Genomic DNA, 18,993 nt, shown 5'->3' on the forward strand with positions numbered 1-18,993 from the left:
CGCCCCCACCCCAGTCTGACCTATTACCCTCACCTTGACCTCTTTCCACCTATCACATTTCCGACGCCCCTCCCCCAAGTCCCTCCTCCCTATCTTTTATCTTAGCCTGCTGGACCAACTTTCCTCATTCCTGAAGAAGGGCTAATGCCCGAAACGTCGATTCTCCTGTTCCCTAGATGCTGCCTGACCTGCTGCGCTTTTCCAGCAACACATTTCCATCTCTGATCTCCAGCATCTGCAGACCTCACTTTCTCCTATAAAAAAAACTACAAAAGCAGAGGCCCAAGAACAGATCCTTGCAGGATACCAGTGATCACTGACCTCCAGGCAGAATACTTTCCATCCACTACCACTCGCTGTCTTCTTTCAGCCAACCAATTCTATATCCAGACAGCCAAACTTCCCTGTATTCCATATCCCCTAACTTTCTGAATGAGTCTACCATGGGGAATCTTATCAAAGGCCTTACTGAGATCCATATACACTGCATCCACTGATCAACCTTGGTCAACTTGTCTCGTAAGTAAAAACAATGACTGCAGATGCTGGAAACCAGATTCTGGATTAGTGGTGCTGGAAAAGCACAGCAGTCTCGTCACATCCTCAAAGAACTCAGTAAGATTTGTGAGGCATCACCTGCCCCTCACAAAGCCATACTGACTATCTTTAATCAAACTATGTTTTTCCAAATAGTCATAAATCCTGCCTCTCAGAATTATTTCCAGTACCTTGCTTACCACATACATAAGACTGACTAGTCTGTAATTTCCAGGGATTTCCCTAGTCCCTTTCTTGAACATTCGCCTCCTTCCAATCATCCGGTACTACTCCCGTCGAGGGTGAGGATGCAAAGATCATCACTAGAGGTGCAGCAATCTCATTCCTCACTTCCCGTAGCAATCTTGGATATATCTGGTCCGGCCCTGGGGACTTATCTATCTTGATGCTTCCCAGAATTTCCTGAACATCCACTTTCTTTATATCAGTCTGTTCAAGCCTATTAACCTGGTTCATGGTGTTCTCACTATCAACAAGGTCTCTCTCTCTCTCTCTCTCTCTCTCTCTAGTGAATACTGAAGCAAAAAACTCATTTAGTGCCTTGCCTCCCTCTTCAGACTCCAGGCACAAGTTCCCTCCACTACCCCTGATCAGCCCTACCACTCCACTACCCCTGATCAGTGGGTGGCATGGTGACACAGTGGTTTGCACTGCTGCCTCACAGCGCCGGAGACCCGGGTTCAATTCCCGCCTCAGGCGACTGACTGTGTGGAGTTTGCACGTTCTCCCCGTGTCTGCGTGGGTTTCTTCCCACAGGTCAGGTGAATTGGCCATGCTAAATTGCCCGTAGTGTTAGGTAAGGAGTAAATGTAGGGGTCGGTGTGGACTTGTTGGGCCGAAGGGCCTGTTTCCACAATGTAATCTAATCTAATCTAATCTAAAGCCCTACCCTTTCTCTGATCATTTTCTTATTCCTCACCTAAGTGTGGAACGTCTTTGGGTTTTCCCTAATCCTTCCCGCAAAGGCTTTTTTCATGCCCCCTCCTAGCTCTCCTCAGTCCATTTTTGAGTTCTTTCCTAGCTACCCAGTAATCCTCTAAAGCTGTGCCAGATCCTTGCTTCCCTCAATATTAAGTAAGCTTCCTTCTTCCTCTTGGCGAGAAGCTCCTCTTCTCTTGTCATCCAAGGCTCCTTCACCTTGTCATTCCTTGCCTGTCTCAGTGGGACAAAGTTATTCAACACTTGCAACAAGTGCTTCTTAAACAGTCTCCACATTTCTGTTGTGCATTTCCCGTAGAACAATTGTTCCCAATTTACAATCCACAGCTCCTGACTAATAGCAGTATAATTTCCCCTCCCTCAATTAAATACCTTCTCATACTGTCCATTCCTATGATTGGCAGAGTTGTTTGTTTGAGTCTCTGCATTACTGCGTCTGCTAAGAACCCTGATACCCTTCAACAACAAAACCTACAGACAAACCAACGGAATACCCATGGGATCTCCAATATCAGAGTTTTTAGCAAAGGCAATAATACAGAGACTTGAACAAACATCTCTGCCAACCATCCAACCCAAACTTTGGGTCCGCTACGTGGATGACACCTTTGTCATCACTAAATGAAACAAATGAGTGGAAACCTTCAAGACCATCAATAATACCCTTACTGGCATAAAGTTCACTAAAGAGGAGGAAAACAACAACAAACTGCCATTCCTAGATGTCACAGTAGAGCAAACAGGCAATGGGGATCTTCAAACCAGCATCTGCAGGAAAACAACACATACGGGCCAAATATTGAACTGCAGAAATATTCATCCCAACATCCACAAATGAAGCGACATCAGAACATTATTCCAATGAGCCATCACACACTGCAGCACAGAGGAACTACACAGAGCAGAGGAAAATCACCTGTACCAAGTATTCAAAAAGAATGCATACCCAATGAACACAGTCCGCTGATTTTTCAGCAACAAACCCAAACAAGCAGACAAAATATGTCCAGAAACCCTAGCCACTCTCCCTACATCAAAGACATTTCTGAAATGACTGCCAGACTACTCAGACCCCTTGGCATCATGGTAGCCCACAAACCCACCAACACACTAAAACAGCAGCTAATGAACTTGAAAGACCCTGTATAGACAACAAGCAAAACTAATGTTATTTACAAAATACCATGCAAGAACTGTAACAAAAACTATATTGGACAAACAGGCAGAAAACTAGCCACCAGGATACATGAACACCAACTAGCCACAAAACAACAAGACCATCTCTCACTAGTATCCTTACATACAGATAAGGAAGGACATCATTTCGACTGGGACAACACATCCACCTAAGGACAAGCCAAACAGAGACACACACAAGAATTCCTCGAAGCATGGTATTCCAACTGAAACTCTATCAACAAACACATCGACCCATCTACCACCCCTGAGAAAAAGAACCGGAAATGGCATCACCACAGGAAATTACATCATCAACCCAAAGAAACCCAACCATATAAATAGAAAGCAGGAATTATCAACAGTGCTTCACCCGAGGCCCACTGAAGATGTTACCTAGTAGGGTGATGAAACGTCTGGAAATGAACCTTCCAGCTCAGCAAGCAAACCTACACCCAGAACCTCAATCTGAGCTACAAATCTTCTCAAAACTTGCTAATTCCAATTCCACTCCATGGCTATATTAAAAGTGAGGCAATTGTGGTCACTCACCAAAATGCTCCTCCACCGAGAGACTTGACACCTGGCCTGGCTCATTGCCTAGCATCAAATCCAGTAAGGCCTCCACCCTCATCAGCTTATTTACATTTTGAGTCAGGAATCATTCCTGGACACACCTGACAAAATCAGCTCCAACCAGATCATCTGCACTAAGGAAGTTCCAGTCAATATTGGGGAAGTTGAAATCACCCATAACAACAACTCTGTTACATCTGCACCTTTCCAAGGTCTGCCATCCAATCTGTTCATCCATCTCTCTGCTGCTATTCGGTGTTCTATAGAAAACACCCAATAAAGTGATTGCTCCTTTCCTATTACTGACTTCCACCCTTACTGACTCAGTAGACAAACCCTCCACAACAACCTTCTTTTCTGCAGCTGTGATGCACTCTCTAATGAGCAATGCTAATACCCCTTCTCTTTTACCCACTCCCTGTTCTTTTTAAAAGATCTAAACCCTGGACCATCCAGCAACCATTTCTGCCCCTGTGAAATCCATGTTTCCACATCATAGTTCCAAGTGTCGATCCATGCTCTAAGTTCATCACTCTTATTCCTTGCACTGAAACAGACACACTTTAACCCAACCCTTTACCCTATCAACTGTGTCTCCTTCTTGACAGACTCTCTGCATTCTATTTCTGCCCGTCAACAACTATCCTCCCCTCTGATCTGTAGTTCTGGTTCCCATCCCCCACTAAACTAGTTCAAACCCTCCCGAAGTGCTCTCGCAACTAAAGAAGAACAATGAAAATTACAGCATATGAACAGGCCTTTCGACCCTCCAAGCCTGCGCCAGTCCAGATCCTCTATCTGAATCTAAGCCTATTTTCTAAAGATCTGTATTTCTTTGCTCCCTGTCCATTCATTCCTATCATTCCTGTCTCTACCACCTACGTTGGCAATGTGTTCCAGGCCCCCACCACCCTCTGTGTAAAGAACTTTCCACGCATATCTCCCCTAAACCTTTCCCCTCTCACTTTGAACCCCGTGACCCCTTGTAATTGAGTCCCCCACTTTGGGTAAAAGCTTCTTGCTATCCACCCTGTCTACACCTCTCATGATTTTGTAGCCCTCAATCAGGTCCCTCCTCAACCTCCATCTTTCTAATGAAAATAATCCTAATCTATTCAACCTCTCCTCCATAACAGGCAATATTCTGGTGAACCTCCTGTGCACCCTCTCCACATCCTTTTGGTAAAGTGGCGACCAGAACTGTATGCAGTATTCCAAATGCGGTTGAACCAAAATCGTATACAACCTACCAACTCTTGTGCTCAATACCCCATGCAAGGAAGGAAAGCATGCTATAAGCTTTCTTGACCACTTTACTGATCTGCATTGCCACCTTCAGGGAACAATGGACCTGAACATCCAGATCTCTCTGTAAGTCAATGTTCCCCAGGACATTTCCATTTACTGTATAGTTCGCTCTTGAATTAGACCTTCCAGAATGCATCACCTCGCACTTGACTGGATTGAACTCCATCTGCCATTTCTCTTCCCATCTCTCCGAGCTATCTATACTCTACTGCATTCTCTGACAGTCCCCTTCACCATCTGCTACTCCACCAATTTGGTGTCCTCTGCAAACTTGCTAATCAGGCAATCGATACCTTATTCCAAATCATATATATCACAAACAACAGTGGTCCCAGCACGGATCACTGTGGGAACACCACTGGTCACAGGTCTCCATTTTGAGAAACTCCCTTCCACTACTACTGTCTATATCCTGTTGCCCAGCCAGTTCTCTATCCATCTAGCCAGAACACCTTCGACCCCATGCAACTTCACCTTCCCCCATCAACCAACTTTGTCACCTCCTTAAGGAATTCTATTAGGTTTGTAAGACATGACCTTCCCCGTACAAAATCATGCTGCCTATTACTGATAAGCCCATTTTCTTCCAAATAGGAATAGATCCTATCCTTCAGTATCTTCTCCAGCAGCTTCCCTACCAATGACATCAGGCTCACTGGTCTGTAATTACCTGGAGCATCCCTGCTACCCTTCTTAAACATTAGCAATTCTCCAGTCCTCCGCGACTTCACACATGTTCAAGAATGCTGCAAAGATATTTGTTAACGTCCCAGCTATTTCCTCTCTCGTTTCCCTCAGTAACCTAGGTAGTTCCTTTCAGAACCTTAATGCCTTTTAGAATACCCAAAATGTCCTCCCTCCTATGCTGACTTGACCTAGAGTACTCAAAGATCTATCCCTAGCCTCAACATCTGTCATTTCTCTCTCTTTGGCAAATACTGATGCAAAGTACTCGTTAAGAATCGCACCCATTTTCTCTGACTCCGTGCTTAACTTTCCTCCTTTGTCCTTGATTGGGCCAATCCTTTCTCTAGTTACTCTCTTGCTACTTATACATGAAAAAAAACTGTGGGATTTTCCTTAACCTGTTTGTTCAAGATATCACATGACCCCTTTTAGCCCTCTTAATTTATCATTTCAGATTGGTATCAAATCTCCTGCCCAGAACATTGGTGCCCCTCCAGTTTAAGTGCAACTCATCCTTCCTGTACAGGTCCCACCTTCCCCAGAAGATATCCCAATGATCTACGTATCTGAAGCCCTCCCTCCTGCACCAGTCCTTTAGCCACATGTTTAGCTGCACTTGCTCCCTGTTCCTTGCCTCACTAGCGCATGGCACCAGTATTAGATTAGATTCCCTACAGTGTGGAAACAGGCCCTTCGGCCCAACCAGTCCACACTGACCCTCTGAAGAGTAACCCACCGAGACCCATTTCCCTCTGACTAATGCACCTAACACTATGGGCAATTTAGCATGTCCAATTCACCTGATCTGTACATCTTTGGACTGTGGGAGGAAACCGGAGCACCTGGATGAAACCCACACAGACACAGGGAGAACGTGCAAACTCTACACAGACAGTCGCCTGAGGCTGGAAACGAACCTGGGACTCTGGTGCTGTGAGGCAGCAGTGCTAACCACTGAGCCACCGTGCCCTACTCTGCTCGTCCTGCTTTTTAGCTTTCAACCTAACTCCCTGAAATCACTTTTTGGATCCTCACCCCTTTTCCTAGCTATGTCATTGGTGCCAATGTGCACCCTGCTGCTCACCCTCCCCCTTCAGAATCTTGTAGACTCGATCAGAGCCATTCCAGATTCTGGCACCTGGGAGGCAACAGACCTTCCAGGAGTCCCATCTGCGATCAAAGAATGTCCTGCCCATTCCTCTAACTATTGAGTCTCCTACTACTAGCGCTTTTCTATTTTCCCTCCTTCCCGTCTGAGCCACAGAACCAGGCTCTGTGCCAGAGACCTGGCCACTATGGCTTTCCCCTAGTAGATCATTTCCCCCCTGCCCCCCACCCCGCAAATATATCCAAAACAGTATATTTATTATTGAGGGGAATGGCCTCAGGGGATCCCTGCACCATCTGCCTGTTCCTTTCCCATGGTATGGTAAAGCATACATGGAAAGGGAGTTATGTGGGAGGTGGATTTGTCCAAGGTGAGGAGAACCCTTACTTCAAGGGAGGCTGGGCAGGGTATGACCACAGCAGTCATGGTATCGTCAAATACTGGGGTCTCGGGGGTTGAGATGAGGGGGCTGAGCCGGTACAGGTCATGTACACATTTTGGATGGGAACCTAGAGAAGCCAATGGGGTTTATGGGAAGGCCTATCAGGATGGAGACTTGGATGTGTTTAGCCTTACTTACACCTTCCATTGTGCTGGAAATTGAAAATGCTCTCAGCATAGAGGGCAATCCACAGTACAGAGTGTGTGACTGTGAAGGCAGCCATTGTGCTGGCACAGTTACATTCAAATACCGTACAGCACACATCAAAGTAGTCTGAACAGGCATCCTTCTCTTTTTAGCCTCCCACTACATCGACGTATATTCCCTGGTTCTGCAGGGAGCCTGCTCAGCATGTTGGTCCTGGAGGTTTGCCTGAGTGAGCCTGGAGGCACTTTCTGTTTGGACGGGCAAGACATGCTGAAGGTTTCTTGCCATTTGCAAGTTTACCCTCCTCGCTGTGGAGGGTTGGAAGGAGGGCAGATGGTGATGGTGGGAGGGGGTTTGTGTGGAGGTTTGGGAGGGGGTGCAGCTGAGTGAAGGCATGGACACCTCTGGAGTCTCTTGAGTGGCTTATTGTTCTCTCCCCTGCTGCTATGGGCAGCACCACATGCATGTACTTGCCCATTGTACTGTAGGCTCTGCTACTGACACAGACTTCACTGTACCCATGTGCAACAGTGTTTATTTTTAAATGCACAGTGTAAATTTTAAAGCTGAGGTATCCTTAAATCTTGATGTGGATTATAATTGGGTAGGGAATCCTGGGAAATCTAATTTTCTTTACTTCGTGTTCCAAATTGTGTCCAGTGATCCATCAATTAAACAGCTTAAAAATAGTCTGAGAAGGAACAATTATGACGAAGTTTTAATGTTCTGAGTCAGAGGTGGGTAAGATGCACTGTTAATATTTTTGAATAATTTGCCCAGCAGGACCCAGTAAGATTATTTTCTGCTAGCTCTGTTCCCCTGGTTACATTAGATGCCTTCCACAGCCAACAGAAAATTTCTGTTTTATCTCTTAACCATCTACAATAAATGACAACAAAAATAAAAAAGATAGTTAATAGTGCCACAATGACTAAATAGATACATCACAAAAGCAAATGGCGCACAATAAGCCTTTGAAGAATTCTAACAATAAAATGATTGGTTTACACTTGTTATCTGACACATTATTAGTGAGAAGCAGATTAGATGGAAGACTGTATTCTGAAGAGGATGAGTAATGTAGTGGATTGCACAGTCAGTTTGCATTTGTGGGACTTGAATTCAAAACCAGTTCAGAAAGGTGAAATGAACTGTCCGACAAAAGAAGTTTGTTCTCGTCCAGTCCAGACCCCTCAGAATATATTGAGAAGTTAGTCTAGACCCTACCTTTTCCTTATTTTAAAGGTAAATGTCAGGTGTTGTGTTCCAGGTGCAATTTGATTGATCACTCGACACAATGTTAAGCAAAACACAGTTTATTCAAACACTCTAGTTAAAATACAACAAAAGAAAGAGGAACTTGGAATAGCAACTCTATTGGAAAACTTAACAGAAAAGTAGATTATTTTAATACTAAACCAATACAGCAACATCCCATAAACATGCCTTTGGCAAGAAAGGCAAATTCAGAAAACAGATTATCTCACATACGACTCCCCTGGCAGGCAGAGAATCTCCAGCTTTTAGTTATAACCAAGAGAGAGACAAAAAATAGCTTCCATATTTTCAAAGCCCCAACAGCAACTGCAGTTGAAAACTAAAAATCACTGGTTCTGTGGGTGGGAGCTTGACCACACCCATTCAGTTTGCTTCTATTGTTTCAGCTTTCTATTTAAAAAAAACAACCAAGACGTCATAAGTTGTTTACCTTCTCATAGACTGCTTTCCATTTGTCCCCTGACCTTTCTCTAAAAGAAACCAGGACAAAACATACCTCATAAAGCCATAGCATCGTCACACTAATGAACCACCAGTATGCCTGCAATTTCATGGAGGGAGGCATAGAATAGTCAGTGGAACAATGTCACAGGGCATGCTGTTCCAAAGATGGCTCTCCAATCTAATTTTCCAGGACACTGGATGGAAACTTTACTCTGTCTCTAACCTGCTGAACTTTACGTAGGATCCTAACGCCGCAGGCCTAAACTTCCCAATTATTGACACCACTCGTTTTTATAAGTCCAAATGTTTTTGTGCAAACAGAATTGCATTCAGATAGATATGTAACAATGTTGAATCTCTTCGTTCCAAGAAGGAATATTTGCAACGACCATTTATTATTGCCATTACTCACAGTTAGTAGACTTTCTGACTTTAAAAGGACAGATCAATTTAAGCACTTCCTTGCCAGGAGAATAATAAATTGACTATTTAAATGATATAATAATGCTATCATTATAAATCAGTTTATCATCCAGTTCATTATAAGTTGCATTGATGAGGATACCTATTGTTTTGTTTTTGTTCAGGTAAATATTAGTCAAGGTTATCTCTTTCAAGTTTGCAGGGTAGTGAAAGTAAATTGACACAGTGTTCATTTCAGGAAAAGTTGAAAATATTGTCAACAAGATTAAAAATTAGTAATGAGGAAAACAAGAGAGGTCACATGGAACCTTTTACCTGAAAGACAGTAGGGTTGTAGACTGGGGTTACTGTGGTGGACTGGTAGTGTTTCTACCCATGAGCCAGGAGACCTAGGTTCAAGGCTGACTTGCTCCAGAGGTTTATAATAATATTGCTGAACAAATTAGTTATAAAAGAGCTCGGATTGTAGACTGAATTAGGGGAGGCCACTAAAGTATTTATGTATTACCTTTCATAATTTCAGGATCTCCAAAAGCCTTTTGCATAGAATGAGGTACTTTGAATATATTCACTCATGTAGTGCAGAGGAAAATTGCAAAACATAGGATTAATTATTGAGACTATATGGCACAGAAACACATCAGTCAGTTATGTTGTCATTTAGACTGAACTCCAACCTCCTCCTATTTTTCCTCATCTCAATCCATCATCTTAATTTATCAAAAGGGGAGCTGTCGAAAAGGAAAGGGAAATGGATCCTTTTTGAGCTTATCAGTCTTTTTGTGATTTTAAAATGTTTTGGCTTAAAAATTCTAGAGGGTTTTCTCAATCTCCTGTCATAGCATTGACAGGTAAAGGGTGCAACCATCAGAAAAAGACTAAAGTTTTATTTGTGCCACAGTTAAGGTAGAACCTTGTGGGATTTATCTGAAGTGTATAAGTTAGACTATCTTATCTTTATGATCAAGGAGAAAGATAAATATTGATCATGCTATCGCATAAAGGAATACGCAATAATATCATTAATGTTGTAGTTGTTGGCATGTTCGCCGAGCTGGGAAGTTGATATGCAGACACTTCTTCCCCTGTCTAGGTGACGTCTTCAGTACTTTGGAGCCTCCTGTGAAGCGGTGCTGTACTGTGTCTTCTGGAATTTATATGGTCCTGTTCCTGCTACCTCCGGTTCCCGGTTCTGGTTGTTCGTTGTGACAGTTGGTTTTGTGATGTGACAGTTCTGTCAGCATCAATATTAAAATAGGCTGGAGCAGTGTGGCTTGTGATCCAGATCCGAACAACTTGTCTTTGTTCAGTCTGAGTCCTCGCTGTGCCATTACTGTGTTCCAACTGTATTCTAAACCCTACCAATGTTGATTCAGCTTAGTTCACTATGTCTTATGTTTTTTTGTGAATTTATGTCAAGGCTGGACTTTCTGCTAGCCAGTCAATTTAAATCTGAAAATAGCTGTCTTAATGCTTTCCATTTTAATTGGTACATGTACAGACAGTTTCCTATTTCCATTCCTTTCTTTAATGGCTCTGCGTAATTCAATAATTATGGTTTGAAACGCAACAGAATGGTACATTTCAAGCAGTAATTGTTAAATTTCATTAAATTCTTCTGTTCTTTATTTTAATTAAATTGTTGACCTAAGAAGTAATTAACGGCTAAATTTAATTGAGTTTAATTAATTTTATAAGCTGGTATGTTGACAAATATCAAACAGACAAATATTGATCAATAAGAATCTTGCTGCGGAACAAATTTCTCTTTCCCTGTTTCCCCGAATAGCAAGGAATGATAAGCTTCCCTAAAGAAATACTATTTCAAAAGTTGTTACCATCAGCAAGGATACTTGCAGGAGTACCACATTAAAATTGTCCAAGTTAGTATATATTTGTCAGCACTCCTCTCAGCAAAGTAAAGAAATTGGCACATAGAGTCATAGTCATAGAGATGTACAGCACGGAAACAGACCCTTCGGTCCAACCCGTCCATGCCGACCAGATATCCCAACCCAATCTAGTCCTACCTACCAGCACCCGGCCCATATCCCAATGAAAGTTTCGATAACTACTAAAAAAGAGCTGACGACCCGAAATTATCTTTTTCTTAAATTCATTAATCTGAACATTATAGTCCTGTAATGTCCTGCAAGTTACCTGCTATCTTCATTGCACTACTATTATATTAGTGGAAAATTAAATAAAAATAAAGTACATTGGTTTCAGTCTTCATTGAGTAGAAGCCTGAAAGCTCAGATAAAGGAGATACAGACAACTAAGAACTTTGTGCAAACAGGGAGAGAATGCTGGAGAAACTCAGCAGGTCTGGCGGCATCTTTGGACAGAGAGAGAAACAACAGTTAATGTTTTGAGTTCTGCATGACTTCTTCACATAATGCTGCCAGACCTGCTGAGTTTCTAAGTATTTTCAGTGTTTGTTTCAGATTTCCAGTGTCCACAGCATTTTGGTTTTAAGGATTTCACGTCCTGGCTCGGGCCACATTTGTCTTGACACATGCCCATGTGGTGTGCTCATAAAGGAACTTAAAAGTTCTTTCAGCTGGTAGACATTTTTTGTGTACACTAACAATACAGCACCATGAGTGACAAGCCTTTGAGCTCATTCCTGATGATTGCAGTCACACCTTGATTACAGGCAGCGTGTGCAGGATGTGTTGAGCATGTGACTTGTTCACACCATTGGAGAAAGAATATATGATCATGGAGCAAATGGAATCCAAGGTGATAACAGAGAGAAAAGCTGCTAGACTTGCTGGTACTAACAGTTCTTTTCACAAACTGTTGTTTAGGTTTTGACCTGTGCGAGGTGGGACAAGAGGAAGTGGTGTTGAAGACGGGCAAACAGGCAAACAGAAAAACCATGCACTTTGCTCTCCAGTCTTTGCTTGCTTTGTTTGGTGAGTTTTGAAACACATTTTTGAACTGAATTACAATGCATGAAAGGCATTTGCTGTGAACTGTTAAGTATTGGTCAAGATCAATACAATACAAGCCAGCTAAATCTGAGGCAAGTGGATTTTTCAGTGATCACTACTGTTTAAGCTTATTAGCTGCTTACAAGGAGTAATTGCCCATTTTCACAGTAATATCTCCTCTCATTTTGACTTCACACCATGCAACAGTTTTACCTGACATTGAGTTTTCTAAAGTCGGTAAAAGGAAGTGCAAGATCCTCATCTAATTAGCATTAAGACCAAAAGCCCAAATATATGAGGAGTGTAAACTCTCTGCACATATCCTATCTCAATCCTAAACAGGCCAAGGAACTTGAGCTTGTATAACAGCAAAGTAACTTGACAATTCCAAGAAAAATAAATACTTACTTTGGAACAAATGATTTGGATATATCTGTGGAGAAGGTGTAGAGAATTTGGATTTAGAAGATTAAACCTATGAGAAATAGTAAGAAAGAGTTGGGTCAGTGGACTAACTGGACTGTGTGTTCATTCTGCAATGTTCCAAAACAATACCACACAAAAGATTCTGATGATTTCTGCCCCCTTAACAAAAACAAAACAAATTCTGCTATGTTCAAAATATCTGATGGATGCTTTCAACTATTGACTCAGTTGATAACATTCTTGACTCTGAATCGAAGCATTCAAATCTGAATCCTAGACTGTGCAATCTGTGCAAACTATCAAGTGCAGTCCTGGTGGAGTGCTGCACTGTCGGAGACACTGCAGTTTTCATTAAATTTTATGAAGATCTCAGCACTAGTCCCAGTGTTCAGATAAACTAATAAAAATCCACAAGGAAGAATTAATCTGATCATTGTGTGTGAAACTATCGATCTGTTATTTTGAATACAGCAAAGATTATTGCACTACATGACAATCAGAATAATTCTCCCAATCATTTTGCACCTTTCGAAAAGCAGGAAATCCTCTTTCTACCTGGACCAACATTTCTCCCTCAATCACCATGAGGAAACAAATATATTATCTGGTCATGGATTAGGTTGCTGGTTCGTTGACTGATTGATTGTATGTTAAATGCTTTAAGATGTTCCTTTCTTTTTTAAAAAAAACAACAACCTGACATCCGCAACCTGACAGCTTAGTGGGCAAACGTATTTTAGTGATGTAGTTTTATCAGTGGGCTTGTGAAAAACAACTGCAATCTCTGTGGAAATATCTGCATCTGTTCATTATTCAGTAATCTGTCGAAAAGTTGTGTGGATATCATTTGATCAGTGTCGCTGTGATACCTTCAACAGTTCAGGAAGTCTGAGTTTAATTTGAAGAATTGACACTAAAGCTTTATTTTGGCGGGTGGCTGTTAGTTGCATTGCTGTAACCAGACAAAGCATCAGAGCAGCTTTGGAAGAAAAGGGCAGCAAGTTGAATTCTTCAATTAACATTGCTCCACCTCTCGCTTTGAAATTAGCACTTTTTATTCAATTAACGGAGATCGTGCTGATGTGGATTATTGACTAACATTTAGTAAGATTATCTGTTGGGGTTGCAATAGAAGCCTTGAATTAATGGTGTCGAAAAGTTTTTACAAGATCATGATTCATAATTTAAATTTTTTGTTTAAGTGTCACTTGACCTTTTAACAGAGATTATCTTGCAGACGCAATATTGGTTTTAATAGAATTAAACCAGCAAAATTGATTCATAATTGTAATCTCCGGAAGACTGTGCCAATATGGAAGGATCTTATTTATTTATTTTATGTAATTGTTCATAATGTGATTTTGGTAAATGACAGAAACAGGTTGAAGAGAGGGCTGCACAGTAGGTTCTATGAACTGCAGGTTTGTATTGTGCATAGTTCATTCAGTTCAGTAACGAGCTCTTAAATAAATTAAACAAGAAGGTGTCTACATAATTAGATGGGATGACGTTGCACATTGTGAATTATATTTGAAGTGTGTTCTTGGGTGTCCAATAGAAATATTATAAATTATTTTGACACGCTGTTTATTAATGTGTGAGGTGACTCCTGACCCCTGTTTTGATTATAGATTTACTTATCCTTTGTTTGTTTTTTGTCATTTTCCACGCTTTTCTTAGTGTTCCCTCCATCTCTGCCAGAGGCACAGTGAAGCAGCTGTCAGCAGATGTGCACTTGCTGCTGATGTGTAAATGCGACAGGCTGAACAAGGGATACTACTTGCCAATGTCTTTTTACCCCCTTTATTTGAAATGTTTTGCAGTACTTCATCTTTGTCTGATGGTTCTCGACAGATTGAGCATTCAATATGAGGCAAAGTTGTAAATGCTGAACTTTGATTGGCCAAATAAACAATCATTTGTGGAGGACATTTCCTATTCTGATGTTTAAATACATAAGCATCAGAACATTTTAAAATCCATGGAACACATGTTTAGATAAACAGGATGGCTTCTGTGGACATGCGTTCTGTGATAAATGTTGCAATTTATTGGTATGCTATGGCCAGACGACACTTTCGGTTCCAAAATTATGCTCCCAATAAACCCAGTGCTGGGAATGGCTCATAGCCAGGATATAGCGAGTCTGCAGCACTGCATGCAGCTTTACAGGGTCAGAGCATCTTAGAAACTAGCTTAAACTCCACAACAGCTTCTGGGCCACCCAGCAGTTTATACAATCATTTTGTTCTCTCAAGTTACTGCTACTAGTCAATGACACGAGATGAAACCGTTTGCTTGCCGAATCAACTAACACAACGATTGCATTGATACGGCTTCTTTAAAATGAAAAAAAAAGCCCCAACCCACTTCACAGAGGTAGAAGGGGGAAAAGAATGGGTGACGAGTTAAAGAAGGAGATATTTGAAAGGTGGGTCAAGCATCCGACCATATTACCGTATTTTCAAGAGAGTCCGAAAGGAGGAGGGAAAGCTGGTAGGGCAGGGAGATCCTGAGATGGGAAGTCCAGGGAATGGAGCCGAGATGATTGAAAGCACATTTACAAATGCAGGGGCTGTGGAAAGTGGGGTCGGGGTGGATACATAAGGAGGCAAGGAAATACTTGCAAATCTATATTCCCATGAATTTGTAATTCGCAATGTTTCACTCTGTTCCAGATTCCACAGAACTGCCCAAACGACTCAGTCTCGACAGCTCCTCATCCCTGGAGTCTCTGTCCTCCTCTCAGTCAGTTTCCAATCCAACGGGACAGCTAAACCCACCATTTTCTCCCACTTACGGAGAGTCCATGGCTTCTGACGCCATTTCTGTCTACAGCCTCAGTTCCATCGCCTCCTCAATGAGCTTTGCTTCGAAGACTGACGTGACTGGTGAAGGAATGCTGCAAAGGGGCCGACAGGACTATGAAAGACCCAAGAACATTTACCCACACAAGGCCGCCATGCTACGTAGTAGGTCTTCTCCACAGGCAAGTAACACAAGCCGAGATGATGAGGAGTATGAGGGATTCTCCATTATTAGCAGTGAGCCATTAAGTGTCTACACTGACACTGTCAGTGTATCTGCCTCACCCAACAAAGAAAGGACTACAGAACAGGTAGAACACTGCCATAATTTTGAGGAAAGCCACACATTCAAAGGCAATACCAGTGCTTCCAGTTCTCCTGTCAAAATAACGCTCATTCCGAGTCCAAACTCACCATTTCAGAAGGTGGAATCCAGAAATAAACTTCCAAGTTCGGACACGGGAGAATCAGATCAGTCCAGCACAGAAACAGATAGCACGGTTAAATCCCAGGAGGATAAGGTGACTAAACTTAATCCTCAGGAGCTGGCACAAAAGATTTTGGAGGAGACTCAAAGCCACTTGCTTGCTGTTGAGAAATTGTATCAAAGTGGTGGACCAGCAAGCAAAACCAGTTCAGCTGAAGTGGACCATGGTGCAACAGGGCATCACGGTTCTTCAGCTTTTAAATCTTCAGATACAAGTGCGTTCAGTAGACCACAGAATGGCACCGGGCAGAAAAAGCAGTCTTCACCAATAACCGCAAAACCAAAGCCTCCAACACGGAGCTCATCACTGCAGAAGGTGAACTCAGGAAGCAACACTCCTACCAGTGACATCATTGAAGTAGGTCAGTCAGCAGGGGACTGCTACCCTAAAGGGAGTGAGAGCAGACAGACCACAGCAACATCTTCACCCATTGGGGATTTGCGCCGGTCCCCAGGTTCTTTGCGCCAGTCCCCAGGTTCTTTGCGCCAGTCCCCGGGTTCTTTGCGCCAGTCCCCGGGTTCTTTGCGCCAGTCCCCGGGTTCTTCGTCTGATCAATCACCAATCAAGCTCAAATACCCCAGCTCCCCTTACAGTGCTCACATCTCCAGGTCTCCAAGCTCAGGTCACCAGTCTCCAGCTGGGAGTAACCCATCTCCTGCCCTTTCATACTCATCGGCAGGCTCAGCACGCTCGAGCCCCGCTGATATCCCTGACCTGAGCAAATTGAAAATGACTGCCATTGACGAGAAGGTCAAGGCTGTCCACAACCTCAAAACCTTTTGGACTAGTGCGACACAGCCTTCATCCAGACCTGTTCGAGCTCTGCGTTCCAACCCTGCTCTTATAGGCTCCAAAGCTGATGCTCTAAGTTATTTGAATCTTTCACCAGCCAGACGCGGCAAGAAGGAAGGAAAGGAGGATAAACTTGAACTTAAGGAGTTTTCCAAGCTCCCGTACACAGACAAGAAAGCCCAAAATGGGCGAGGTGGTTACCAGGAGACCAGCAAACCAGCAGAAACTATGCAGCCACCAAGTATCACTCAGAGAGAAGCACGTCCACTGAGATTCCCATCTGGGAATGGTTATAAATTTCTGTCTCCGAGAAAATTCTTTCCCACCTCAAAGTGCTGAAATGATCCCCAACCAGTCAGAAGAAGTTTTCGATTGCCCACTTGACATTGTGGGACTAGCATGTGTAAGCCAATTGTGTTGGACATGCGCTGTTTGTAAACAGACCCTGTGTGTTGCGTGAACAGTGCTAAAGTTTTTATACTGTTAAATGAAAAAAAAGCAAAAAAAAACTACTGTGTAAAAATGTCATATTTTTATTGAATCCAGAAGTGGCATTTTGCCCTGTTTCTTAGTCATTTAATGGTTGATAACAATTTATAAATGTCAAAAATCAAATTGGAATGTCAGTCTGCAATCAGAAGTATTTGTTGCAAAAAGAAAATAAACTAGGCTTGTCAGTTTTAGGTCACGCCCAATTTTTATTGTAAGTGATTTTAAAAAAATGTATTATGTTCAGCAAATTTTTGATGTCCCACATGTTGTCATCTTGCAGCAGCAATGGTAAGCAATTTAATTCCTATTCTGATCAGAAAGCATGCTCTGAAGGCTGCACCATGCACTCCATATTATCACTTGAGAATTCTTCCAACTATTGATACAGCTGCATTTCACCAGCCTCTTCCCCTACTCCCACAAATTAACTATTCCTCAGTAAATCCATCCATCCCTGTGGTGCATTGAGCAAGGGCTTCTTGAATGCACTTCACTGGCATGGTGAAGGTTTTTACTGATTGTTACAAATGAAGTTGAGCTGTGGCTATAGGCGTATGCCTGCCATTTGAGGCTGAGATTCAATTCCCCAAATTGTTTTTTCAGAGCCCAGAGTCTTGGAGATGGAAATTCTGATTTAGAGCTTTGCTGAAATATTTTGCGGGTCATGGACCACACTCCATTCTACAAGCAGAAATGCACTTTTTATCTTATGATGTGATCAGTGATGAAGATCTTCAATCTATTATAAGCAACAAAGCAAATCTCAGAATTACATCTAGGGTGCTATTTCCTCCCTGGACCTACTGCATCTTCTGATCTTCCACTTATTTTTGATGACATAAAATAACAAATTTACAACACCACTTTGGTAATTTCTGGTGTCTCAATGCTTCATTGCTTGGCGAATTGCTGTCAAATTGATGAGAAACTTCGCAAATGGTTATGTCTGTATGTGTTTTCTATATATGTGTGTGTGTGTGTGTGCGCGCGCGTGATAACATTTATCCAGATCAGGGAGAGAAGAAAGGGCAGAAATACCTAAAACTTTCAAGCCTAAAGATGTCAGTGTGTCTGTTAACTATACTCCTAATGGTTTTTACATCAAATTCAAGAATAAGTGTTGTGCAATTTCCAAAGTAAGCAACAAGGGAAAGAATAATGGATGCAGCAACCATAGAGTTACTGCTCTGCTTACTTCATGTTGTGGCAGCTTATCATTTCATTGTGTGCTATAATATGAGCCGAACCTTTTCATGCTGATGGATCTTGTGTACTGTACACCAGGGGGCAGACTTACAGTATTTTTACCAGCTTGTCCCATCACTCCAGTACCAATCCACTATGACCTGCTGCTTCTCATGATAATGATTTAACATCAGCAAGATTGATTATTGTGCTTTATTTCAGTGTCTTGCAAGATTAATCTTTTTTTTCGTTTTTCTTCTCATTTTGTTTTTTTTTAAATTTCCTTGAGGAACATGCATTTATATTCTACAGAATGTTTATATGCATATCCTCAATGAGCATCAATCCTTTTGATTGTAACCTGACTTTCAAACACTATGCCATATCCGTTGTTAAACTGTAACGTTACACCACCACAGTGCTGCTTGGCTCTGCCTCAACCTTAGTCAAGATTAGAGTGGTGCTGGAAAAGCACAGCCGGTCAGGCAGCATCAGAGGAGCAGGAAAATCAACATTTCAGGCAGGAGCCCTCGGATGCTGCCTGACCTGCTGTGCTTTTCAAGCACCACTCTAATCTTGACTCTAATCTCCAGCATCTGCAGTCCTCGCTTTTGCCTACACCTCAACTTTACTCCTGTCTCCACCATGCTTCTGTAGTATTTTGAAAGTTCTTAGCAGTGTCCTGAGTTTTACCCTTAACAAACTGAAGTTTATTTAAAATTCTGCCATCTGTATTCTCTTCAGTATCAAATCCTAGTTCCCAGTCACCTCTTTGTCC

At 42.3% G+C, this 18,993-nt stretch overlaps 1 protein-coding gene across 5 annotated transcripts in view; it reads left to right on the top strand.

Annotated features, from left to right (window-relative positions):
* ttc28 (tetratricopeptide repeat domain 28) overlaps positions 1 to 18,710 on the top strand; it is a 745,244-nt gene extending 726,534 nt beyond the window's left edge. For 4 of the 5 annotated variants that reach the window (XM_043715612.1, XM_043715614.1, XM_043715613.1 and 1 more), the window contains 2 exons: positions 11,900 to 12,007; positions 15,130 to 18,710. In XM_043715612.1, the coding sequence (XP_043571547.1) occupies positions 11,900 to 12,007; positions 15,130 to 16,877 (1,856 nt within the window). In that variant the 3' untranslated portion in view covers positions 16,878 to 18,710. The remainder of the gene's footprint in view (positions 1 to 11,899; positions 12,008 to 15,129) is intronic. The other variant, XM_043715617.1, reaches the window with a different exon arrangement.
* Positions 18,711 to 18,993: the final 283 nt, after the last annotated feature.

This window comes from Chiloscyllium plagiosum, chromosome 25 (genome assembly GCF_004010195.1).
Source record: "Chiloscyllium plagiosum isolate BGI_BamShark_2017 chromosome 25, ASM401019v2, whole genome shotgun sequence".
NCBI classification, from domain to species: Eukaryota; Metazoa; Chordata; class Chondrichthyes; order Orectolobiformes; family Hemiscylliidae; genus Chiloscyllium; species Chiloscyllium plagiosum.